This window comes from Prinia subflava, chromosome 5, assembly GCF_021018805.1.
Source record: "Prinia subflava isolate CZ2003 ecotype Zambia chromosome 5, Cam_Psub_1.2, whole genome shotgun sequence".
In the NCBI taxonomy this organism is placed as follows: domain Eukaryota; kingdom Metazoa; phylum Chordata; class Aves; order Passeriformes; family Cisticolidae; genus Prinia; species Prinia subflava.
In genome coordinates, this window is record NC_086251.1 from 57,219,362 (window position 1) to 57,245,273 (window position 25,912).

Consider the following 25,912-nt stretch of genomic DNA (forward strand, 5'->3'; position numbering starts at 1 on the left):
TCCTATGGGAAAGAGCAATAGCAGTGAAATGCAAGACTTGTGTGCTGCAGCTCTGCACTGATAGGCACCATTAGTTAAAATGCCAGGTATTAATGATGGACATCACAAAATATCACTCTCTGCAGCCAAAGAGGTTTGGCTCTTAAAAAGCCTTTACTTCTGTCAAAGTCATACTCTAAAACCCCTAAAACTCAAACAGAACATTGCAGAGGCAGTGCAGCCACATTTCCCCAGTGCCTTTAAAGCATGGAATTGGAGCCTTAAGAATCTGCTTGGGGTGCTTTGATTAGAGCACTGAAGAGCATTGATCTGTGCCTCCAACAAACCTCATCATTTACAAACCACTGACCCGATTTTCCTTCTGCTTCTGTATAAATTAAAACTTGTCTTTACAAGGAAAACATACTCAAATATTTGCAGAGCTTTACCACGGAGTGGGAAAACAGCCCTGTTGCATTACCCTGTGGGTCTCAGGGATCCCACAGCACTGGGATCATGGTGTTTTTGTGTCAGACATGGTGCTATGAGAGATACATAATTCATTGTCCCTGCAGATAACATCACAACGTGCTTAGAAGCTGCCAGGCCACTCTTTTTTGAATTATGAGATTGGTAAACATATACATTAAAATGTAGTGGAGGATTTTTAAAGTCTTGTGGGAAAGGGTTTCAATAAAATACTGCTGCAGAGTGCTGGGATTTGCCATTGAAAGGGCTTTTTTTTTTTTTTTTAAAGAAGAATATTTCTCAAGAAATTCTGCCCGGACCATGCAATACATAATACATAACTATGGTGCAGATGAGTTACTGTGTGTTACTTATGGGAGCAGTAAATTTGAGATAAAAAATGCAGCAGGAATAAAATATTGATGCCATTATGCAATAATCTCTCCATACCAAAACGTTCTGCACTGTTCAAAGGTGTGTTGCTTTGTTGTGAAGCTTCAGTATATCACATTGCTGTGAGGTATTTAAATCATGCCACTGATTGTATCCACAATGCAGTGGCTGTGTGTCCCCACTGCTGGAAATTCCTGGTTGGGTTGGCCAGATCTGGCATTTTGTGGAGACCTTGCCAGGGAACAGCAGGTCTGGGGGACAGGGAGTGGTGCTGAGGATGCAGATCTGCCCAGAAGTGTCAAGCAGCTTGTGGGGTTTGTGAAAACAGGACAGACAAATGAAACAGTTGTCTCACATTCCCAGGATGAGGTGGGATTTTTTTTTTCTCTGATTTGGGCTTAAAAACATGTTTGTTGAGTGCAACAAAACTGCAGCTGGCTTCACAGGGACAAGCTCTGTGTGAGCAGGGGGAGTCAGAGAGGTCTGGGACACTGTGACAGATGGTGTGTGTCTCTGCTTACCTGTGTGCTCACCACTTGCTCTGTTAATGCTGGAAGGAGGAGGAGGAGGGAGCTTTGCTTGCCAGAGGGAATAACAGTAATGAAAATTTTTCCCAGACTCACCCAGGAGGCTGTAAATTTGCTGCAGACCAGAAAGCTCTTGAAACTTACTGGACTGTAAGCAAGGCTGGAGGAAAGGGATATTTAAAAGCCACCTTCCTCTCATAAAGTACAGTGACAGAGATCAAAACCCTTGTTTTCTGAGAGGGTACAGGCAGTCGACACTAAAGATTGGACTGACTTGTTTTCTTGTTACTTGTGCTCCAATCTATTATTGCTGGGGTGATGTGTGGGAGACCTATGATGTATGGCAGTGTAACTGTGTCCAAAAAGTGCTGTAAAGCCATTCCTTCTAAATGGAAAACTACTTTAAAAAGTGTCTAGCCAGTCAGAAGTGTCAAAACCACCCAGCAACTCCAGCAGAAGCAGCAAAAAATGGTAATGGGAGGAAGGATCAGCCTCCTGGTTGATGTGTTCCCTCCTGGGTGAGGGTGTCAGGTGTGGAGGTCTGGAGGATGGAAAGAACACCCTCCACTGGTTTGGTTTTTGGTTTATAGTGCCCCATGAGCCAGTGGATGGGGGCAGTGTGGGAGAAGAGGTGAGAGAATCTGTGGTGAGGCAGGAGGTGGTCACTGCACCAGTGCCCTATTTTCTGGGTAAGGAGCTGTGCTGCGTTTGTCTGATGTCTCCTTTCCTTCTCCTGCTCCTCTTTGCTAACAGCAATGTTTGTCTGGATTCAGAGGCAAGCAGCAGGTCCTACCTGTGGTGGCAGAGAGCCAGATCCCCAGGTGTCCTGGCTGGAGGCTGTGCACAGCAGAGGTGGAAGGCCTTTACAAGCAAATGAAAGATCCTATTGTGTATTTTCTTCAAGCGTATAAAACCCAAAGAATATTTTTTTTAAAATGTTTGTACCATTGTCGGGTCACAGTTGGATGCTTTTATCAGCTTGCTGAGCTTTTATTCTGTCTTTACCCAATGGCCTTTTAAAAACATCTGAAGACTTTCAATTCCTCCAAAGACACACAGTGGTAATAATCTTCTGTTTATTTGTCAGGAAAAAAATGAAGCCATTTTTCTGGGCCCTAACTATTAGAAGGGTGAATGGGGCCACTTAAAATGTTAACACCATTTGAAGCCAGGAGTGCTGTAGATTCTATTGAACAGAAAGTTTAAGTATAGAAAAATAAAAAAAAGACCAATATTTTTGGTTAATTTTGGAGTTTCACCTAGTTGTGAAATGTTTTTATTCCCTTTGTTATCAGCAGTGGAGAAAAAACATGACCTTTGGGTAAATTTAGAATTTTTTTGGCTAGGATTCTCACTAGTTATCTGGAGTCTCTGTGGAGTGAAATATCAGGCTTGTCACATCTGGAGTGATGGGGAAGTTCTAAAGAATAATGATGGGATGTTGAATCAGGATGCAAAGTTTTGTTAACGAGCCCCCTACAGCTCAGGACAGTGTGCTGTTAACAGATGGGAGCAGGAAATGGCACAGCAGGATCCTGAAGTTGCTTTTTTATTTTTTTTTTAATTTTATTTTTTTTTCTTTTCACTTGATAGAGCCAGACTCTGATAATCAAGTCTGTCTGGGACAATGCTGTAATGCTTTCAGTGATATAACTCTTTATGATTATATAACTCTATATAATGATACAACTCTATCTCAGAGTGTGACAGGGCTATAAAAAGTGTAGTGGTTGCAGAAATACTCACTTATGGCTTGCTAATCCTTGCTAAGCCTATAATTCTGATCCTTTTTTATCTTTAATAAGTGCAAGTTATTAAGCATATATAACTAGTTGCACATGGGAACCTTTTTTTCCTTGAGGGGGTATCAATCCTGGTGATAATAGAAGAAGTGGGTGGAGGGATTAGAGCATGAAAATAAGGTTTCTACCTTTAGCTGAAGCACAGTGTACCCGGTTGAGTACATCACCGTGACAGTAATCCATCACAGTAATTTAATAGGTTACAATTTGGATATCCTTAACATGTTTTTATTGCACTTCTCTGTGGCTGTAATAACAAGGGTCTCACTGCAACAGAGACCCACTTGTCCTCATCCTGCTTCCTTTTGCTGTGATCTGCAGCTTCACTCCCTTCCAGGCAGCAAGGAGATCACCTCCACTTCTCCATCCTCCCCTCCAGGGACTCCTGGGCTGGGAGAAGGACTTTGGTGGGGAGGGAATGACGAGGATGGGGTTTGCCAGGACATCTGGTGGGTTTTCAGTGCCAGGAGCAGACAACTCCGTGCAATGATGCTGAGAGATAATCTCTTTTAGTATTTAGATAGTTAGGTAATATTTAGATAAAACACTATTTTAGATAGTATTTTAAACCATCCATTTGGGATAGGCACAGCTTGCCAATAACCTGGAAGACCTTCCAAGGATGCTTTTTTCCTGTTCCTGCAGGACAAGCATCCCTGCTATTCATCCCTGTTATGTCTTCAGTGACGTGCTGCTGGCACTTTCTGCAGACACTGCACAGGCTGAATAGTCACAGAGAGAGTTGTTGCCTCACTTTTAGGAGTGATGCTCCAAGGCTGTATTTTCACTCCTTCCCTCTCTGTATCCTTTTTTGCTTTACTGCTGCTGGAGACTCACAGTGATGAAGAAGGAATTTCCATATCCAGGGTTATTTAGTTTTTTTCACAGAAATGAAATACTTTTTTTTCTGAATCTGATACAGCCTTTGGAGCCCTTTGTGTGCTCCATCAGCAACCCATCAATGCACATTAACCGTCTGCAAATTTCTGGGAGTTTAATGTGCAATGAAAATGAAAATGAAATCCCATTGGAATGAAATCTAACCCTGTGAGAGACTGAATTAAACTGGAAGCTGATCTTTGAAGCAGCAGCTGTTTGTAGATGGATACACTTTGTATGTAGAAAACTGAACACTCATCAGCCAAATCTAAAATAATAAGTATAAATGTAGTGGAGTTTTGAAGTCTGATCTGTGTAACACAAGGCATTCCACTTCACTGGGTTGCTCCTCTGCTGAACCCATGAACTTGTGTGCAACTAAACCATTCCCTCCAGGGAGGCAGCCAGTATTGATTCAGAAGAGGCTGAGCATCCTCTTCATTACTGAATATTTTTTGTGCTTCTCCATTACGCTTTTGGCATTAAAGAAGTGTCAAATTAGCCTGGCTTCAGCTTCTTGCAGTGGCATCTTCTTATGTCTTATTTTCCACTGTATTAAGAAAGTCCCACTAAGGCATTTACACATAATCAGCTCATCACTGTGCCTTCATTTGATAAAGTAAATGAGTTCAGCTCCTTAAACCTCTGTCTAGACTGAATTTGGAGGTCTGCTGATGGCAGATACGAGGATGTTTTAGCTGCCCTTTAATCCAGCTCATTGGCAGCAGTGGGGATGAAGCTGTGGTGGCCTGGATTTCAGCCTCCCACGTCCCCAGTGAGTTTCTGCATCAATTACAGTGGCTGGGTGGGTTTCCAGCTAATTCCTCATTACTGCCCAGCCTCTGAGCCCAGCTCTGACTGTTGTGTATCCAGGTAGCAGGTGACTCTCTGCCAAAGCCTATTACATGCTGAATTGCTCATCTACCAAGACCTCTGGATCCTTTCCAGAGCTGTTCTTTGCTTGGGACGTTTCCCCCTCCAGTGCTGGAGTTACACTTTTCATTGCTTTTCTCTGGATGACTGTTTTCCATTTAAAACATGTTTTAATGGCATGTGCCCAGTTATCAAGCACATCATCCTGTTTGGCTGTCCTCAGTGCTGTTTGGCATTCCTCTAATCCTCCTGTTACTGACACTTCTATCAGTCATTTTATAAGGACTTTCAAAGCCTGGAGAGACAAGCACTGGATAGGATACTGAGCCACTGGTGTCCAGAAGGCTCCCAGTAATAAATGTTTATTTTTTTCCACTGCTCCTTGTTCGATACTTGCCAAGCAACAAATTCTTCACCAATTTAAACCATAATTTACAGAACTGTGTGGCCTCAATATCTCATTGAGAGTGTCACACAAGGGGCAATTTGGTGAAGATTGCTGTGCAGGAGGCTTTGGCCACTCTGTGTCTCTGGGGTGACTCAAATGCAAAACCAGGATGAGGTGATGTTTTGGGATGAGGACTTCCCTATCTGACCAACTCCAAAAAGCCAGCTGACTGACATTTACAGTAATTAGTATTTTCTTTTTTTCCCTTTCTTCTTCCCCAAATTTGGACCTGTTTTTATACATTTATGAGAAGTAATTCCCCAGTGGCCCTGTGGTTGTGTACAAAGTTTAGCCTTATTTGTAGAAAAGTGAAATACGGGAAGTTGGTCACTATACATTTAAGGCTATTTGAGAATTAAATTAAAAAATGTATTATGATTTTAAAATGTATGCCTAGTGTAGTCTAGAGTTACATAAATCTTAGCTCTTCTTATCAGTAGATCTCAAAATGGCTTGCAAATTAGGTAATTAGCATTATCTTCATTTTAAGGCGGAGAAGCTGAAGCTCAGAGAGGTGAAATGATATGCCCAAGATTACCCATTAGTTCTTCATCCATATTAAGCTCCCCAGCAGTTGCAGTGGGTGGATGGTAACTGGGAAGACAACACTGAGCAAGAAGGGAGGTTGGATGTAAAAATTATCCCAGGAGTGCAGTGCATTATCAGACAGTGGAACACACAGAGCTTCAATTCTGAAAATTTATCCCAATATTTTGAATTTCTTTTTAATAGACTCTTAAGTCCAGAAATATTTTTACTGCACCATGGGAATGATTGAACATTGTTTGAATATTAATCTATTTATTCAGAAATCCTGTTTATTCCTCTCTCTCTCTCTAAAAACCCAATACTGGGATTATTAAGTTTTTTCAAAGAGACTGAGCTCTTTCAGACATACTTTGCCTGCAGTAAAGAGCAAACAGCCAGCCATTGTCACGATTTTACTGCTTGAAAGTCCAGAAATAGTTGGGATTTGTATGTGCTAACTATTTATGCCAAAGGATGATCTGTGTTACCAATTGAATTCCACGCTTCCCAACTCTTTGCTCTTGTGGCTAAGTCATAAATGATATATTATTTAAGCATTCTGCATGTTAACTGTTTGGTGCTTCACAATGGGATCAGAAAAGCCTTTCCATGGTTGGGATTTGTTCCCTGTGCTCCTGCAGGCAGGAATCAACACAAACACTGCTGGAATTGTCCTCTGCAATTGAATATAATATAATTCTTAACCCAAGTGTATTCCCTGCAGTATAAGGCAGGGGATAATTCCCTGTTAGACTGGTTTAAAAGTCATCATTATTTAAGACCAGACAAACCCTGACAAAAAGGTTAATTGTGACCCAGTAGAACTACACTAATGCTTTATTAGGGGGAACTAGGCATGTCTAGGTTTTCCAGAGCAAGTGCACTATAAAGGGCATTAACATTTCACCTTGAGATTTTAAACTCTTCATCAACCTCTGATGCATGAATTTAGCTCTAAAATCAGGTAACACAGTTTATGAGCTAAATATTTTTTTTTTCAGTGTGGCTGCTAGCTGGGTGGTTAGATCTGCATTTGGAACTGTACACAAACCCAGTCAGAGAGGCTGCAAATTTTCAACTCCTCATTAAATTATGGCAGGAGTTCTAAGGAGTTGATCCCTTGCATTTAGTTATATTTGAAAATATTTTCTGTTTTGTGAGCTTGGAAATCCTTCTGATTCCAAGGTTTTGTTTCCACATAACCTTTAGGAAAGAGCCTTAGATGTCTTTTCCAGCCTAAACGATTCAATGATTCTGTCTCATCCATTCCAGCATCACTTCTGCTTGGGGAAGCCTCCCTTGCTGCACTTTCTCTGGACAGATTTTGCTCTGGTTCTTTTTATGCTCTGCCATACACTGCAACAACCTCTTGGACCTGTCTGGCATTTTTCCTCACCCAGGGCAGGCAGCAGAGACGAGGAGGGGTGCTGGGCATGGGTGGGGTGTTTGTGTGCTGCATCCATCTGCAGGGGGTGTTGTTGGGAAGGAGGCTGCTGGCCCAGAAGGGCAGAGAGAGGCCCCTGTGGCAGTGCCAGGGTGCAGATGGCAGAAACGTGCCAATGAGAAATCTCTAAATGAGTCTGTGAAGGATTTTGCACACAGAGCGAGTGTGGCAGTGGAGGGGAGGTCTGTGGAGCGCTGCTGCCACAGAGCTGTGCCCATCCCAGCTGTCCAGTGTAAAACAGAATGATGGATTTGGGATCTCAGGGACAAAGGTGTGTGGGCATAATACTGCTCTTGTTGGAGGAGCCCTGATGGAAAGGCATGTGCTGTATTGAGTGGGATAGTTTGGACTTTCTGGTGGTGCAGGGACAAAGGGATCGAGTTCTAACCTTGAAATACCATTTCCCCCTCAGGCACTGCGTAGTTTCTGTAGTGATGTATGAATCTATACATTCACTGAGTGGCTAAATGAGCTCCTCAGACCCCTCTGGAAAGCTTTTCCTCCTCTGAGGAGGAGTTTGGGTGCTCTGTCTGCTTCACCTGACTATTGCCCACCTGCTTCCCCAGGCATCCTGTCACAACATCAACAGCTTCAACCAGTGTCACAGCATCTAAAGTTTAGAAAAAATCACCCTTTTTAAAATTAATTTGGTATTCTTGCTTTTATTTCTCTTCAGAGAAACTTCTGGCTCAGCTGTTGTGTGAAGGACATCACAAAGTCATCTGTGTCTCAGTCAGACCCACAGTCTGTCACATTGGCAGTCCTGTTTAGGGCAAGAGATGTGGGGAATAGTGGATGTAAAATATTTAATTGTGTCTAAAATGCATGGAGGAAGAAGGAAGCTGCTTGCTTGGAGGACAGCATTTCAGCTGGGCCAAGGCACAGACTAGCTGAACCCGTGTTTTTCAGCATGCTTGCCTTCTTCATGTCCTGTCCTTGTAACTGTTAAACCTCCAGTTTACTGAGAGTGCAGTAACTTTACTTTGAATAATGGATAGAAACAGGCAAATATTTTGCTAGGTTCCTGTTTAAGAGATAATTGTTTTGGATCCTGAGAATGGATGCAGATCATGATGGGTTTTTTTAAGCAGGGGAAAATATACGTCTTATTTTGTCTCTGGATAAGAAAGTAATTAAAGAGAACCAGGGGAAACAATAATTTTATTTATCTGCTATTCCAGAATTTTCCATTTGAGGGGGTTCATATCTTTGTGTGGCGCACCCAGTTTAACTTCTTGTAAGGAGAAGAAGCTGCTGGCCTGATCTGGTGTCTCTGATGATGATGATGATGCTTTTTTCCCTAAAAACCTGAGTGCAATGGTGCAAGTTCAGGCTGCTGTTTTTCAGGCAGTGCTGTGGATGAAAGATGCAATCCAGCTGAGCTGAAGAGAGCATCAGAAGTGTTGCATTTTCTCAAGAGTACATTTTTGGCTTTGTCCCTCTTGCACCTGCTATTTGTGCATCTCCTTTACTCCTTCCAGACTGAAAATATCTGTGAGGACAGGCGGTCACTAATACTTGGGATAAAATTACCATTCTTTTCAAGTGTCTGTCTATAGAGGAAAAGCAAGGAGAGAATCGTTTGAAGAAACATTGACAGCAGTAGGCAGCTATGCAAATTTTCCCTGGTCTATTTAAACATACACATTGGTTTTAAATATAATTCTGAACTTGTCTAGTATACAACAAGGTCAAGAAAGAGAGAAATGTACCCTGTGCAGATTATTTCAGACATGAGGCAGCCTGTATACATTTTCACCTTCCCACTCATAGCCCAGCATCTTGCTGTTGCTGTGTTTTTAATTCTCTTGGGTTGTAAATAGGAGACAAAAGAACCTGGTACTTTTTTCACACTATTGCAGATGGATAGATTGGAGCAGGTAAAATAATGCTGAACTAGGTGCTGAATTGGAGAAAAAAAAAAGTCATGTTAGTGTATTCTGTGCTTCCAATGTCCAGAATCATGGGCTTCATAGGGCTGAAAGAAATGTGAAAATGTGAAGTTTCTAAATGAGGCTGGAAGGGTTTTGCAGAAGGTCTGCTCTGGTGCAAAGCAAGGCTTTGGTCTTGGTGGACAAAGGAGACGATGAAATGGTTTGTCCTGTGAAAAGAAGAGGTCAGAGCAGATGAGCAGACTGGTAACCTTGAATGCTAAGATGTGTGGCTCCTTTCTTTCACATGACATTGATGATCTTACATGCCAGTAAAGAAGGATTTGAAAAAAACTGTAGTTTTTCCTTTCTTTTTATTTTTACAGCAAAAGGGTTGCTGTTGTCTGGTATGCAGCTTACTGCTCCATCTTTCCTAACTTCCCCAGGAAGTCTGCATTTGTGGTTAATGCAGGACAGATGCTTTTCTTACCTAAATCAGTGAACAAGGGCTTTCTCACCAGTTCTGCTGTTATAAGAGAGGCATTTTAAACCCTGTATTTTTACGAGTGAGATCACTCAGCCTGCAAAGCACATGACAAAGGATTTCTAGAGAGTACATGAAGCCATCTCCTGTCATTGCCAGCCTCGGAGCCTTCTCCAAATCCTCCTCTAACTGGACAGAGTACTGCAGGAACTGGCCTCACCAGTGAGGAGGAGATGGGAGGGATCACCTTCCTGGACCTGCTGGCAGTTCAGCCAAGGTTTCCCACCATGGACATGTTCAACTCAGTCCTCTGGGAATCCCCAAACCATTTATGACCTTATCACTCTCTTACACCTCCTGAAAGGTGGCTGTATCAGGTGGGGTTGGTCTCTTTCTCCAGGCAGCAGCTGACAGAACAAGAGGACTCAGTCTTCAGCTGCACCAAGGGAAATATAGGTGGGATATCAGGAAAAAGTTTTTCACAGAAAGGGTGATAAAGTATTGGAATGGTCTCCCCAGGGAGGTGGAGTCACCATCCCTGGATGTGTTTAAACAAAGACTGGATGTGGCACTGGGGGCCATGGTTTAGTTGAGGTGTTAGGGATGGGTTGGACTCAATGACCTTGGAGGTCTTTTCCAACCTTGTGATTTTCTGCCAAACCACTTTCCAGCAGGTATTGGTGCATGGGGCTGTCCCTCCTTGGGTACAGGGTTTTGCACTTCTCCCTGCTGGACATCCCCACGTTCCTGTCAGGAGCTGGAGTAGCTGCCAACACCGGGACATGACGAGCGAGAGCTGCTGTGGCTGTATCCAGCAGTTTGTCTGTGGTTGTTCTGGTTTTGCTGAGCACTTTTCCATCACTCTCGTTCGTATCAGCTGTGAGGCAGGATGACAAAATAAAATTGGGGACTGGCCCATATTTGTCCTTATGTGCCACAGGGAAATATTTTTCCAGGGGAGGAGGACCGTGACTGAGTACCTGCCCAGGTCTGGAAGTGGGTGAACCCCTTCCTGCAGGAGAGCTGCTCTTTTTCCCTGGCTCTTGCTGTGTGTTTGCAGTGACCCAGAATAATTCACCTGGGTGCAATGTGGCCTCCAGCCATTACTAGAAATGCTGGGGCAGAGCTGTCACAATGCTGTTACCACACTCACTTGGTCTTTGAAATTGCTGGTTTAGAAAGATAAAGAGCAGTTCTGACTTCTGGCTTAAAGCTGTCTCCTTCCTGCAGTTTTATAGACAATTAGGAAAAGGAAAAGTGCAAAAATTTTTTTCTAGAAATTAATAGTTCATAGATCACTGTAGTCTGCCTTGACCTTGTTTAATAATGTGTATATTCCTAATTGAATGCCCCTATAAACTCCAGAAGCATGAGATGTATCCAAAGCTCACATGGAAAGTTTACATTTGAAAAGTTAATAAAATGCTGCTATTTTTGCCTTTTCCCAGTGAATTTTTTATGTGCATTTTTCAGGTCATGTATAAATAGCCAGACACAAATGTTTGTGCAGTGCTGGTGGCGTGTCATGATATTTTAAGCTGTTCTGATTGTTAAATGATGAACAATGGATTTACATTTGTGTGAATGCAATATGTATGTGGTAAACAGCAAAGCCAAGTACATATTTTCTTTTCTTGAAGTTTTACTGTATTTTCTGTTCCCTACTTGTTATTTTGTCTCCCTCAGGGCTTCCCTTAACAGTCCAAGTCCCTGACTCCTATCAGCAAAAGGCATTTTAAAATAAGCCTAGCACTGGCACAGGTTGCCCAGAGCAGCTATGGCTGCCTCATCCCTGGGAGTGTTCAAGGCCAGGCTGGATGGGGCTTGGAGCTACCTGGGATAGTGGAAGGTGTCTCTGCCCATGGCAGGGGCTTGGAATGAGATGATCTTTAAGGTTCCTTCCAACCCGAACCATTTTGTGATTCTGTGATGATTCTAACATAGAAATACTATGTTTTCTTTCTGAGATATGAATATTTTCCCTAATTTTCACCTATTCAGAATTCAAATTAAATGAAAGTTAAACCTTTTCCTGAACTCTTTTCCTATCTGTAACTTGTTTGATATTTTATCCATAACTCTCTGGTAAAAATATGACTTATACCTGGCTAAACTGAATGTTCAGAATCTCCTTCCGTGTCCTTGGGAGTATGTTTCCTTCCTAAATATACTTGGATTTTCAATTTTCCTGCTCAATACTGAGGTGCTGCACTGCTGAAAGTCCTGGTGTTTTCTTTGCTGCACCCATCCACTGATGCATCCACACCATCACAAACACTGGGATGTTTTTCCAGCAGGAATGACTTGCTGACATGTTCCTTGGATGGTGCTGCTATCAGGAACAAACTGCTCCTTGCCGGGTGCTGCAGGAAAATATTCCTCAGGGGCAGCTCAGTGTGTGGGTCCCAGGCTGCAATTAAAGCAGCTGTTTATCATTAGTGTAATAGCTAAATGTATTTCTTAGTGCCATTTAAAATCAAGTTCTTAATCTGACTTTAAATGCCTAATGATTTTTTTTGTTTGTTTGTTTTTTTTAGTTTGAAGCATTGCTGCTGGTGCAGTCTTTTTATAAAATTTTTTCCAGTTTATTTTTGTCCCTGAAGTTTAGTTGGGGCAAAAACCAGTAAAGACTTAAGGATCAGACCTCTGGGGCTGCTCCAGTGGTCCTGAATCAGCAGGAGCCTTTCTGTAGCTGGGAAGAGTTTTCCCTCAGCAGGATTTTGCAGACTTGGGAAGCCTTTGCACGAAATTCAGTGGCTCAGAATTAGATTTCAGCAGCAGACTATGTCCCCAGAAGGCTGAAAACAGGATATCGTCCTTCTAACACTATGTCTCCAGAAGGCAGAAGAAAGACAGTTTTGATTCCTTTCATATTTACCTGTGTTACCTTGAAGCAGCAGTATCTTTCCTCTTTTGCAATGTCTTTAAGCCCGGAGCCTGGAGCTGCTCTGTGTAGCAACTTAGAGAAGCCATTCAGGTCAGAGACTGAATATCGTCGAGCAGAAAGGAGATTTACTAGCACTGGATGAGGCCTGAGTAGTTCTGAGGTGATTTCTGACCTGGTTTCCTTCTTTCCCTGCAGGCTGGACCAAGTTTGCCCGGCTGACGCGGGCGCTGACCAACAGCCGGAGCGTCCTGCAGCAGCTGACGCCCATGAACAAGGCTGAGGTGGTGCACAAGCACTCCCGCTTGGCCGAGGTAAGTGGGCTGGACATCAGCCTGCTCCCTTCCTAGGGCAATGAGGGGGGAGAAAACCCACCCTAATTCCGACTGGTGAAGGATATTCTTAGAGGAAAATATGTGCCAACTCTGATTTTTTTCAGCCTTGCCTCTACTCGTCCTAAAGCAGCACCACGTGGCATGCCCATGTTTTTAGAAGAGGTTGTAAAAGCACTCTCTGTAGGTCGCTTTTACTTAAATTGCCCTAATTCTGTGCACACAGTCCTCAGCTTCCTGGTTAGTCCTTAACTTGGGATGCACAGCCTTGGAAAGGAGAATGTAAACCCCCTCACTCCAAATTATTATAATTTTGAAATTAGAGGCTTTCAGGCTAAAATATGGGAATAACAGTTCTTTACTAGGAATATTAAAAATGCAAATTCAGTAGTACAAAAAACAAGCAAGCAAGCAAACAAAAGTCTTAGAAAACCCTGATGGAGTCACGAATACGACCTGACACCCTGTTGTCAGGGTGTTGTAAGCAGTCCAAATAAATCCTCCTGGAGTGGCAGATGTGGTTCTGTTGGAGTAAAGATGATCCTGTAGAAAAAAAAAGTCCAGTGCTGGTGAGATGGGCCCGGTCTTCCTCTGGGAATCCAGTGGAAAACAGGATACTTGGTGTTCCTACATCTCAGTTTTTATCTTGGTAGGAATGGTTGGCTCCTCCCCACTGGGTGGAGCATCTCCCAATGGGATGATGGAATGTGTCCTGTCACTGGTGAGCCTCAATGGCCCATTAACAGAAGATATCCCCTGAGGGTGGACAGTGGTGACAGAGATAAGAAACACTGCCCCACCTGGTTTGAACAGCTCGTTTATTATCAGAAGGCATCCACCCTCCTCCCCCTAGAGTTACAAGAGATAAAGAAAAACATCTCCACAACTGCTTTCAACAGATGAAATAGAATAAATAGAATACACATTTTTTGGTTACATAACCCAGGACAGCAGTGTGCTTCTCTGCTAAACTGTCACACAGTGACATGGAACCAGGATTGATGTCCTTGAGTCCCTCTCCCAGGAAAATGGGATTGTTTGAGAAACCTCTTTGGAAGCATCTCTGTCTGGGTCCCCATGGACTGCATAGATACCCTGATCTTGACTTTCTTGCAAAGCAATTCCTACAATATTTCCCTCATCACTTTTATCTTCAGAACTGATGAAATGAACTCTTTGGCAGGTTGCAAATATCTCCTTAACAGTGCAGGTGGTGCAGCGATTGAATACTTCCAGGTTAACTGATGAAACAGAGGTACTGCTTTCATCTTCATGTCCACTGGTAATGAAAAATAAATGGGTCAAAAATACAGGGTCGAAATATATGAGCTACTGAAAAAGACAGCCCTTATGCCAGAGCACTTGTCCTGTAGGACTGATAGTGGCTTTAAATGTTTAGGGTTTTGGTTTCATTCCCTCTCTGGTTTTAGTGAACTTTGATAATTAAAAACTCAAATTAAATTATGAGAGTGGAAACCCAGAGTTTTAACCCAGGTGTTAGCAGTATTGTGTTTTCCCTTGAGTGATCCCATACCAATAGCTTGAAAAAATGCTGGGGAACTGACACATCATGCTTTTCAAATTAATGATGTTTCAGTGTCCTGTAAATCCAGTTATATCCATTCTTGGTTTAGTCTGGGGAAGGGAAGGCTGGAGAAGATATGGTAACAATATTCAAAGGAGTCCAGAGCAACTTTATGGAATGAGGGAGGAAATTGTTCACCAGGACCACTATAGCTAGAGGAAAAAAATTGCATTAGTTCACAGCAAGGGAGATTTAGATCAGGCAGCAGCAAAACCTCAGGCAAGGGAGTAGGTGTGCTCAGTCATAGGTGGGATAAGGTTTTCCTCAGGAACTGTTCCTTGCAGAGTGTGCCATCTCCTCTTTTACAAGTAGTTTATGTCTGGAAAGTGCTTTGTAGGCAGAGTGCTGTGAGGAAGGCAGTCTGAGGGGAGGTTCACCATTGCTGTACAGGCCCCATTTTCCATATTTCTGTATCTGAGGAGGAGCACTATCTTCATAGCTCATCCCTTGCAGAATGTGCTGCTCACCTTATCAGACTTAACAGTTACCAGTCATTTTCATTAGCTGTACACAGGAATAATTCAGACAGTCTGTGGTAAATGCAGCCAACTACCAAGATACTGTGTATTCTTTGGTGATTTAAAATTAAAAATCCATACAGCATGAAAGAAATAATCATTATAGTTCAGTGGTCTCCACAGCCACTTGCCACCCACTCACCGTGTCAAACTCAGCATGATATTATGTTAAGAATAATAATTATGCTTTTACAGTATTGTGGGAGCTCCCAAGCACTCCCCCACCAGAGGCACAGGGAACCATCAAGCGTATGTTAATGGCATTCTGCTTGAGCCCTAAGTAGCTCATTTTTCCTGCCCTAGTGAGGATGCTTCCAGCTCCTGCCCCAGTGAACAAAGCAGGGAGCAAGCAGGCCTGAAGAAACCAGGGAAAGAAGTCCCCAGGGCTGATTTATCAGTGAAGTGCTGGACAGTGATGTGTCCAAAGAGATATCTGGAGATAACTACCAAATTATGAGGCAAACCCAAAGTGGTGTGTTAAGTGCAAGTGAAAATTTTCACTTTGAAAGAAATTTTCACAAGGCTGCTGTGAGAAAAAGATTGTGTTGATGTTGTGCTGAAAATGATAGGCTGCTTTAATTCCAGGGAAAACCCTATGGATCCACCAGCAAGTTCAGTGTGCTGTGGTGGTTGTAGGAGCACAGAAGTGCTGATAGTGAGTCTGTCCTGGGCACTGGGGGAGGGACACCTGGAGTTTGGTGTTTTTACAGGTTTCACAAGGGGTTTGGGATCTGTGGTTGTCTCTCACAAGGGCCATTGGGACCTCACCACTCCACAGAGGGCTTTGTGTCACACTGGAGCTGGTGTGACACGAGGCTGTTGGCAAAGGGAGCAGCCACGTGCTCCTGGAGGTCTCTGCTGCCTGTGGAGTGAGTCCAGTGCTTTTCTGGCCATGGCATAAATCTGTGCAATTCACCTGATTCTGTAGAAAACAAATGGCTAATTAGTGTAAGAAGTTAGTTTTTTGTTGTGTCAGCTCAACTGACTTTCCTTACAGGTTGTGATTGCTGAATATGACCTTAGGGAGGGTGGGGACAGGTAGGCAGAAGCAGATTTGCATCCCTTCAGCCTGACATTGGCCCAGATTTGACAGCTTGGGAAGCCACATCCCCAATCACAGAATGAGGGAGGCTGCTGCTGTTGTCCCTTGGTGATTCCTGGAGAACAGATTTTCAGCAGAACCAGACTTTTACTGTCTAATCTCAATAACAGCTTTCTCTCAAAAACATCTAAAAGACAAGACTGCAAAGAATTAATGGAGAATCTCTATCTGTGGTGCTTGAGTTCGTATTCTTAGTTATTATACAGTTTATTCAGAGCCATTTACTCCTCTCCACAGAGGAACCATCCTGTGTTCGATGAATTTTACACATCTGAGGCTGCTGTTTTCAATCCAACTGTCCCTGGAAATCTGGTGCATCAGCCCCAGTCTGGGGCAGGTGTAGGGCTGAAATGAGTTTTAAAGTTGCTGTAATTATTTATTTTATCCCAAACGGATTTCAGATCCCCAGATGTATCCCCAAATGGATCTTTCAGTTGTCAGTGCAATAAATTGCCTCGTGTGCGTTCCTTTGTGCCTTTGTTTCTTGTGTGGGACTGAGATAAGAGGTAATTAGATTAGCTGGGAATGCCTTAAGTGAATTTGGCTTGGTTTTTGCAGTGCTTCCAGTTACACAATTTTACAACAGTGAGCATGCAGGAGATTACAGTCTTATGCAAAAAAAAAAAAAAAAAAGAGAAGTAATTACAGGAAGTAAAAGAGAACCCACTAGTGATGTTGAGCTTGTGGGAGCAACAACTTCTTGAAGAAAATATGAAGGAAGCATGATATTGGCAGGGTTTTAGGCAGAAGTTGTACACACTATGCTTCATTTTAGGAGGCTGGCCAGCAAGGCTGGGGTCTGCTTCACCTTTGATAGGGTGTTGCTCTGGCTCAGCAGTGATTTAAAAAAGAGGTCAGGCACAGAGAATTAGTCTTGTAACTATTACAAATCTGACTGAGTGTTCATGTTTAGATTACGTGCTAAGTAGTTCTTTACTGTGAGGGTGGTGAGGCACTGGAACAGGTTGCCAGAGAAGCTGAGGCTGCCCCATCCCTGAAAGTGTTCAAGGTCAGGTTCTACAGGGCTTGGAGCAACCTGATCTAGTGGAAGATTGCCTGCCAATGGCAGGATGGTTGGAGATAGATCATCTCTTATGTCCCTTCCAACCTAAACAATTCTATCTTCATAACTGCCAAACTACTGGTGTAGTACCCAAAACCTCTTTATAGAGCCTCTCTTCCCTTCCTCTTGGCATGGTTTCCCCTCAGTCCATCTGCAAAGACCTCTCTTTTTGCAGGAATATCCTCAGATGCTGTGCTGCCCCCGTTCACTGAGTGATAGCTGCCTCCACACATCCTAAATAAATCAGATTATTTAGAAACTGTGGATTGCCTTGCAATGTCCAACAAGCACAGTCCTGTCTCTGCTGCTCTTCACAGGAATGTGAGACCCCTGATTGGATCCTATCCACTGAAAAACAGTAACATTTGCCTCTCTGCCTCTTACAGGTTCTCCAGCTGGGATCTGATATTCTTCCTCAGTACAAGCAGGAAGCTCCAAAGACTCCACCACACATTATACTCCACTATTGTGCTTTTAAGACCACCTGGGACTGGGTCATCTTGATTCTAACCTTCTACACAGCAATCATGGTTCCATACAACGTGTCCTTCAAGACGAAGCAGAACAACATTGCCTGGCTCGTGCTGGACAGCGTGGTGGACGTTATTTTCCTGGTTGACATTGTTTTGAACTTTCACACCACCTTTGTTGGCCCCGGGGGAGAGGTGATCTCTGACCCCAAGCTCATACGGATGAACTACCTGAAGACGTGGTTTGTGATTGACCTTCTGTCCTGTTTACCCTACGACATCATCAATGCCTTTGAGAACGTGGACGAGGTGAGTGATGGTAGCCCCTCTCCAAAGGATTATTTTAACCAAGCTGTAGGAGAATTGTGGGTGGTCACGAGAGATCTCTGGAGTCCTGGCAGCTCGTGAAACACATGGTTTATTGCACAGGGTTGTGAGTACAAGAGCTCTGCTTAGAGCTGCCAGCCACAGCTAGAAGTGTGCCCAAGAAAAGGAGAACAAGAGCAATAGAGAGAGAGAGAGGGTCAGCAAAGAGGCCTAAGTTCTTTTTGCATTACATTATATCTCTTTTTAGCTTGAATGTGCTAATTTACAACCATCCAACCAGTAAAAGACACAAATCCTGTAGAATTTACATACAGCCTATAAGACTTACTACATTACCATATTGTGTTACATTTTAAACCCTAAAAGCTACTTTCTAGATCCTTTTTCTCTTTCCTACCACATTGGCAGGGTCCCCCCAGCCTTTGGACCCTTGGCATCCCTTTGTTTGCTAAGGGTATTGCTCGATCAAGAGGGATTCTCTTTCAGCTGGCCAAGCCATTGTTTTCTGGTTGTTCAGAAACTACAGATTGGCATCTTACATCTCAAAGTTCGCCTCCATTTCTACTTTGCTTATAGGTTTCATATCCTCAAAATCTTTTGCCAAGCAATCATATTTATAAGGCTTTCCTGTTTCATCCTTCCCAACACTGAGGATTCGTTTAGAAGCCTCTTCCCAGTGAGGCAGCTCATGCTCTGTGCAAATACAGGGGAGTTGGCCTTGAGATTTACCAACCAGACATTCCTGTGTTGGTGGAGAGGTGTCTTAGGGTTCCAGTACCATGTCAGGGTGTTTGTTTTAGTGATAGGGGTTTTAGAGTGGCTTGAATGTCATCCAGAAGCATTGGTCAAGTCCCTGTCAAAGTGGGCTGGGCCAGTTGGGATGTCCCCTGTCACAGCCTTCATTTCCATCTCAGTCTTTGGGCAGTTCTAACCCAGTGCAGGGCTTGATGACAGTTCTGTATTTGTTCTGGCTGAAGCTGGTGACAAATTTGCCATTCATATGACAGGAGGGAATGACTCTGAATAAACATTTTATTTATAATAAACATTGTTAATAATAATAATAATAAAGAAATAGTTAATAATAAACATTATTTCATTTATAATTTGTTATTATTATTAGTCCTGCCCTAGGACTACTTTTTGAACCAGGCTGTAATTATTTTTTTTTAATGCCATTTTAAATGTTTGAATGAGAGGGAGATTTATTTCCATTTTTTATTCAATTCTTCTACTACAGCTAAAATTTGAGAAATGGTTTGAGGAGAAAAAGCATAAATATCATAGATGGAAGCTGAATTAAAGCTTTTTAACTCCTAAATGTGTTAACAATTATGCAGTTGAGCTTGAGGCCTAAGCTAATACAGAAAACAAGCAATAACTACAACAAATAATGCATACACGAGTCAGTGTACAGAAATTCATTATTAAAATGGAACAGTAATGGCTTTAGGACTTGTTTTAATTTTTCTCTAGAGCTTTTTATCTTCAGGGCCGTAAACAGAGGAAAAAGCCTCTGTTCATTTTTGAACATTTTAACAGCTTTTTTCTTAGAACACCGTTTAGTGGGGTTGTTTGTTTGTTTTTTAATTCTCAATTCTGCACTTAGATATCCTCACTGTATAAAACCTACACTGTTTTCTTTTTTTTTTTTGAGGCAGGCTTTGCTGCAAATTTTGTAGAGCTCCTTTAAAATTCCATCCCTGCTTCTGTGTGCTAAGTAGCATCTTTTGACATTGTTCCATTTTATTTATAGCAAATATGACAGAAGTGATAATACTTGCAGCTTAAATTCAAGATCCTATGAGGGCTGCCCATCTGAAACCAGGTTGTACAGTCAGGCGTTGTAAGAAGATGATATTAGCAAAGCTATGCCTCTGTTTAAGATAACCAGTTTCAGACTCAGAGAAACCTGATTTTTATAAAATACGCAGCGTTATCTCCACATTTTTGTGCTTTAATATATAAAACAAACAGAAAATTTCTGTGCCCAAGCAGGACATATTTAAAGGATGAGGTTAACCTCTTTCTCTAACAAGTACATGAGAAATAAACCATCTGCAATATTTGTGACAGGCAACAGAATCTTGACACAGCGCGTTATAATTGAGAGACACCTAAAGTGACAAACTTTAATCAAAATGTAATAACAGCAGCAAGGTATCATGAACTCCAGTGATCCTAGAGCAGCTGTCATTTACTTTCAAACAAATGAAACATTAACTCCTTTTTAATAAAGGCGCCAGCAGTAAGATTCTCCCTTGTCATGAAGTGCTGTGTTATGGCTCTGGAGCCTCCAGCAGGTACTGGTTTATATTTGCTTGATTTCCCTCCCCTCCAACTCCAGCTTTCCCTAGTGTCTGAAAGGAATTGAAGGGATTCTGAAAACAGGTATGTAAACAGTCAGCCTTTCCTCCCTGGGTCTACATTTTCTCTTTTCCTTGTCCTTCAGGGGAGATATTTTTATTTTTTTGTGATATGTCTTCATTTGTGACATTAAAGTCTTTTGAGCTGGTCGGTGTTTTCTGGTGGCTGCAGTAATTAATGCACTTTATCTTAATTTGGTATTTAACATTTATTTTAACTGGTGCTTCTTGTTTGGGATTTAACTTTTTGGCCGCCCCCAGCAGCAGGGTGTTCAAACATTGTTCATAGGTAAAGAATAAGTAAATCCATAAGCTTAATTTGGGAGAGATACTCTGATTAAAAGCAATGTTTCTTGTTAAAAAGTGGGTGTTTCCTTATTAAGGCAAGTAGGAGAGAAAAGATCTCTTATAGCTCTTGATTCTGCTAGGTTTTGGTTCTGTCTTGTCCCTGGGTGTTGGATAAAAGTGTTAAAGTTGATGAGTGGCATTTCAGATAAAGTTGCAGAAAATGAGTTTAGCAGTAAAGACCTTGGGTGCAGGTCCTGGTGCTCTTTGAGCTTTTGTTATGGTGGTGAGGGATGGACCCAAATCAGAGTGAACAGCCCTAAAAGCCAGCTGAGTGAGAGGTGACTTTCCAAATTTCCCTTGTTTTTCCCTTTTTTGACCTTTTTTTGTCCCACATAAAGCATCAAATGCTTTTTTAGTAGTAGTTAAGGAGCTGGATGAGAAGGGAGGAGATACCAGTGGAGGGAGTTTATTTTCCTCCCTACGGGCAGATCTCTCACTCATGAAGAAGGATATGGCCAAGGAGGTTTGGGATTTTGTCTCTTTGCTGTATGTGTAGACAGCTCTATGAAGTGAATTAGGATGCCTTAAGCACTAGAGTGCTATTTATAATGCCAAAATTAAGGAGATAAATTAGAAGAGTAAAATAATAATTAAAAAAAAAGGTTGAAAAAAGGAAATGTGTGTTTTCTTACGAAGAGCTCTTCAAATTCAGCCAGTCTTGGGCAGAGCCAGTTCCAGTTCTTGGAACTATGTAATTTCCCTCACAGACAACATCAGGTGAAGGCTGGAGTTCCCACCCGAGGCAAACATGACTGCAAATCAAAGGTATTTTGTTGTTGAGTCGGTGTAGAGCCTTGGTAGAAGGATTTGCTGGAGAGGATTATGACACAAATTGAGAACTGAGGGGGATTAAGATGATTTGAGGCAGAATTAGAGGTGTAGGTTTCCAAGCCTGGAGTTACAGAGCCAGGCTGTTGGAGTCTGCTCAGGGGGATTGGGATGTGTGACAGGGAGGGAGAAAGGTAACAAAGAGACACCTTGCAGAGCACAGAGTGATCTAAATTGATGTGAGGGATGAGGAATTAAGTGGCTAAATGGTACTGGAAGGGCAGGAAAAATGAGGTAAAACAAGCTGGAGAAAAATGAGCTAATGGAGAGGAAAGTAGAATCCTTAGTGGGATATTTGATTTAGGAAACTTGCTAGGAGGATAGTTCCAGAAAATCAGAAAAATGCATGGCATCTTTTCATCTCTTCTTTCAGGGCAGCATATCCTGCACTGAAATATGTTCTGGCTAAACCAAAACCATGCAAAAAACCTTTTCTACACAGAAGTGTGACAGGGGACAGCATGGTACATTCTGGGGAATCCAGGCAGTTTTCAAGGAACAAACCAGAACTGAGTGTGTGTGCTCAGAGTCTCTGAAACTTGGCTGATTTTTTTTTTTAGCATAGCAGTTCTATGAAACTTCAGGTTTAGTCTAAGTGTGTCTGCCTGTCTCTTCTTTTACATTATGCAAAAAAACCCCAAAACAAAAACCACAAAACTTTGGATTAATGGGGAATATGGTGTTTGGACCCAAAGATTTTGGTCTCATGAAGTTCTTGTAGGTATTAGGATGTGAAGTGTGTAGTGACTGGAAGCTGGATTTTTGTCTTGGAGTTACATGTTACTTGTAGTGCTTCTAATTTTAATTTCCCTGAGTTATGAGCTGTGTGTAACAACTCTTCCACTGCTGTCTGCACCAGTTTATAAAGTTTATAAAATCATGACTCCCTGCTTTTGAAGCTGGAGATTTACGTTGCCTCAGGACTTGGCCTTTGTATGTGTTCTGCCTATTAGAGACATAAATATCCAACCTCTCTCAGTCTGAGCTACCAAAAAGTTGTTTGTAACCATTTTTTCCATACAAGTCAGATTTTATCAGACTCATACTGTGATGAAATTGTCAGCAAATTTGCAGGTGCCCAAGGATGCTGATCAGGTATGGTCAAACCATGCTAAAATCTCCCTTTGGGACCAAATATATTGATTGGCATCCCAGGATGTTGGGCAGGTGTTTGGCTCTTGTCTTCACATGCATTTGAGCCTCTGCAAATAAGTATTTTGTGTAAATATTCCCCAAACTAGATGGATGGACAAATGGAAAATGCATTCGCAAATTAAGGGTTAAATTCAGCTGAAAATGCTTCTTGCTGTTTTGAAAAATATGATTTTTTAAAAAATTTTAACTGAGATTCATTAATTTCTGAGTTTGTCACAAAATAAAGCCTAGATGCTGGATCTCCTCTCTGCCAGAAACATGATCCTGAAATGACTTGTCACGCACTATGAAGAAAGGGACATGAAGTCAGGGTGGTATCCAGATGGTTTTCAGATGAGTTGTATGAAAGATCATCCTTTCTGCAGAAGTTAGTTTTTGTAAGCCAATGCCTGGAAGTGAAAGCAGAGAAATTTAAATGACCTAAACCAAAGTTCTGTGCCTGTTGTTTAAAAATGTAAGACTACATGACCCAGTGGCCTTTAAAATTCAGTGATCTATGCAGGGCATATTAAAGCATGGACTCCTTGTAATTGTAATTGTAATTTTATTTTAATTACTATTATCGATCTATTTCAGCACTGTCAGAAACTTCTTTGTACAACTGCAACTAATAGAAAGTAAAATTGCAGTGTCTGTAAATTGAAAGCAAATAAAAGCTGATTAAGCTGGTGTAGCCCATGTTCACACCTGCAGTGCTTTACTGCAAACATTCCCTTTCTGGGAGGTGTTTGAAGGAGAGTTTTTGGGCTGGAGTGGAGATCAATTGATGTGTTTCAAAAGTGTGACTTTGTCTCTGAAGTACAGGCTATGGCTAGCTACCTTTTTTAAATCTAGATGGCTGACAGGGAGTAAATAATTCCCAGAATTAAATCCTGGCTGCAATCCAGTGTTAAAGCACGATGCAAATTCCCAGCAAGTAATGACACAAGCACTAACCCTGGGACCTGGCTTTTGCTCCTTGTTATGCACTCAGAAGACAAATATGAAGAATGCTGTTATTCTGTTGTGGTGTGTGAAAACCCACAGTAGAATGATACAGTGGCATGGACATGGGATTAAGTTATAAATGTAGCCCCTGGAGGCATATATTTTGTAGATTTTCAACCATTTTCACCCCTTTCACTTATTCCCCTTTATCTCCCCATTGCGCTGACTTGCAGAATTGCACCTGTTCTCTTCAGCTTTTAATCTAAGGTTTTATTAAAGTTCTGCCACTGTTTAATTAATCAGCTTTTTTTTTTTCTTAATTAATTAACCAGCTACTTTAATGCTGTACAAGGTCTGGGATATGTTTGCAGGTTTCCCTGTGGAGACTCCTGAATGTCTCCATGATGTGAGGGGCAACTTGTGAAGGGAAGGAGCTGAGCCAGAGCCAGTGCAGGGAGTGGTGGGTGACCTGACTGCCTCACACACCTCTCTGATGTGGGTTATGGCATCCTGAACTGTAATTAGATGGCCCAGTGGTCTTTTTTTTCCTTTTTTAATTTTTTTAAACTTTTAATGTGATGTCTATAATACTGGGAAGCAGATGTTGGGTAGAAGCCATTGAAACCAAATCTTCAGTCAGAGCCCTATAAGCTGATACAGAGTCCAGCAGAGGAAATTGTTTGTGGAGCACTTTCAAGGGAAGGTTGCAGTCCTGTGTGATCCCTTTTGCTCACAAAGGAAGGGAAGGCTTACGAAGGAGATGAGGAAATGAAATAATCTGATCAGATGCTCACTGAAGTGATGCTGATGGGAGTAGCACAAATCCCCATTTTGTCCTCCACCCACCCGAGTGAAAATTATCCTGTTTCATGAGACTGTCTGTTTTCCCTTTTTTTGGGCACTAACAAATAAATAGTGCAAGATGCCACATCCCCATTATCTTGCATTTAGAGGAAATATTTTGAAATCACCCTTCTCTTTATAACCTCAGTTATTTACTGTTTGAAATGTGCTGCACTGTGTAGTTGTGCCATAAACAGTTCACTGGAACTTTATTTATATTGTTACAGCTTATTGACATTTGTGTTAGAGGAAAAAAAAAAGGAAAGTTTCTTCATCCCCCTGGTAAAAAACCAGAAGATAAATCCCAAGCAATAAAATTAGGGATACTTTCAGATAATGCATGAAGAAACCTACTTGCTTACATTTTTGCTGTCAAATTTTTGCTTACTGAAGACACTGCTTCCAGTGGTGCTGGACCCAATATTAATTGTGCTCTGCTAGTATCTGGACCTGGGTTCTAGATAGCTGGTGCAGAAGAAGCAAAGCCCTTTACTCCTGTGTGTACCTACATGATTGAATACAACTCTAAATTCTGCTCTTAGAGTGGTGATGAATCAGAAATGTCGCTGTCTTACTTCTGTCATTTGCTCATTTTGATTTGTGACTATGCAACTTGATCATATTAATTGTTTGCCGAGAAATAAACATTTCTGATACGCATTGGGAGATTTATTTTAACATTAACTCCAGTAAAGCAGCATTAAGGAGCTAACCAGGGATTTTAGAGCTAAGCTGTATTTAAGTAGCTAAGCTCGAAAATTTCTTTTGGGAATGATTTTCTGGTTGCATTCCAAGCAGCTTTTACCTCCTCCAGGATACTCCTCCTGCACTGCACAGAACAGGAGATTTTGGATGTGTGCCTGCAGGCTCACCTGCTCATGTTGGCAGGGCTCACCATTTCAGTCATCCCCAAAATCTGTAGGGTACTTTGTTTTCTCTTATGTTGTGTGCCATCATGAAACAACTGTTTGGTGGAGATTGCCCAAGGTTTGCAAAAATCCTACCTCTTTCACTGCTTCAGTACTAAACTACACAGAATCAGCTACGTGATTTATTTGGGTGATGGTTTTTGTAATTACTTCTGGTGAGAGAAAGGCAAGGAAAGTTTTGCCCACACATCTTAAATGAAATATTTGGGCTGTATTTCAAAACGTGCTAAGCATGGGATTCACCTGATGAAATATGGGGCCACAAGAAGGTGCAGGCACATTTGGGGCATGGCTCCTCATGTTCCAAGATGCACCTCCAGAGAAGTGTGAGGAGTCATTCTGCCCTAAAACTTCTATTTCTCATCCTGGAATGTAGTGACACTGGTGTGACTAGCTCAGATGCACGCTTCTCTGTGGTCTGCTTAGGTTGGGGTGAAATATATCCCCCACTGAGACTGTGTTTACTTCACTTTGATTTTTCAAAGGATAAAAGAAAAAGTAGAAAAAAAATAGATGTAAAACTCACGGGGTCCTTTGAG

General features: G+C 42.0%; 1 protein-coding gene across 1 annotated transcript in view; it reads left to right on the forward strand.

The window, feature by feature from the left end:
- KCNH5 (potassium voltage-gated channel subfamily H member 5) overlaps positions 1 to 25,912 on the forward strand; it is a 152,120-nt gene that overhangs the window by 27,356 nt on the left and 98,852 nt on the right. The window contains exons 5-6 of the mRNA XM_063399554.1: positions 12,779 to 12,894; positions 17,567 to 17,959. Of these exons, the coding sequence (XP_063255624.1) occupies positions 12,779 to 12,894; positions 17,567 to 17,959 (509 nt within the window). The remainder of the gene's footprint in view (positions 1 to 12,778; positions 12,895 to 17,566; positions 17,960 to 25,912) is intronic.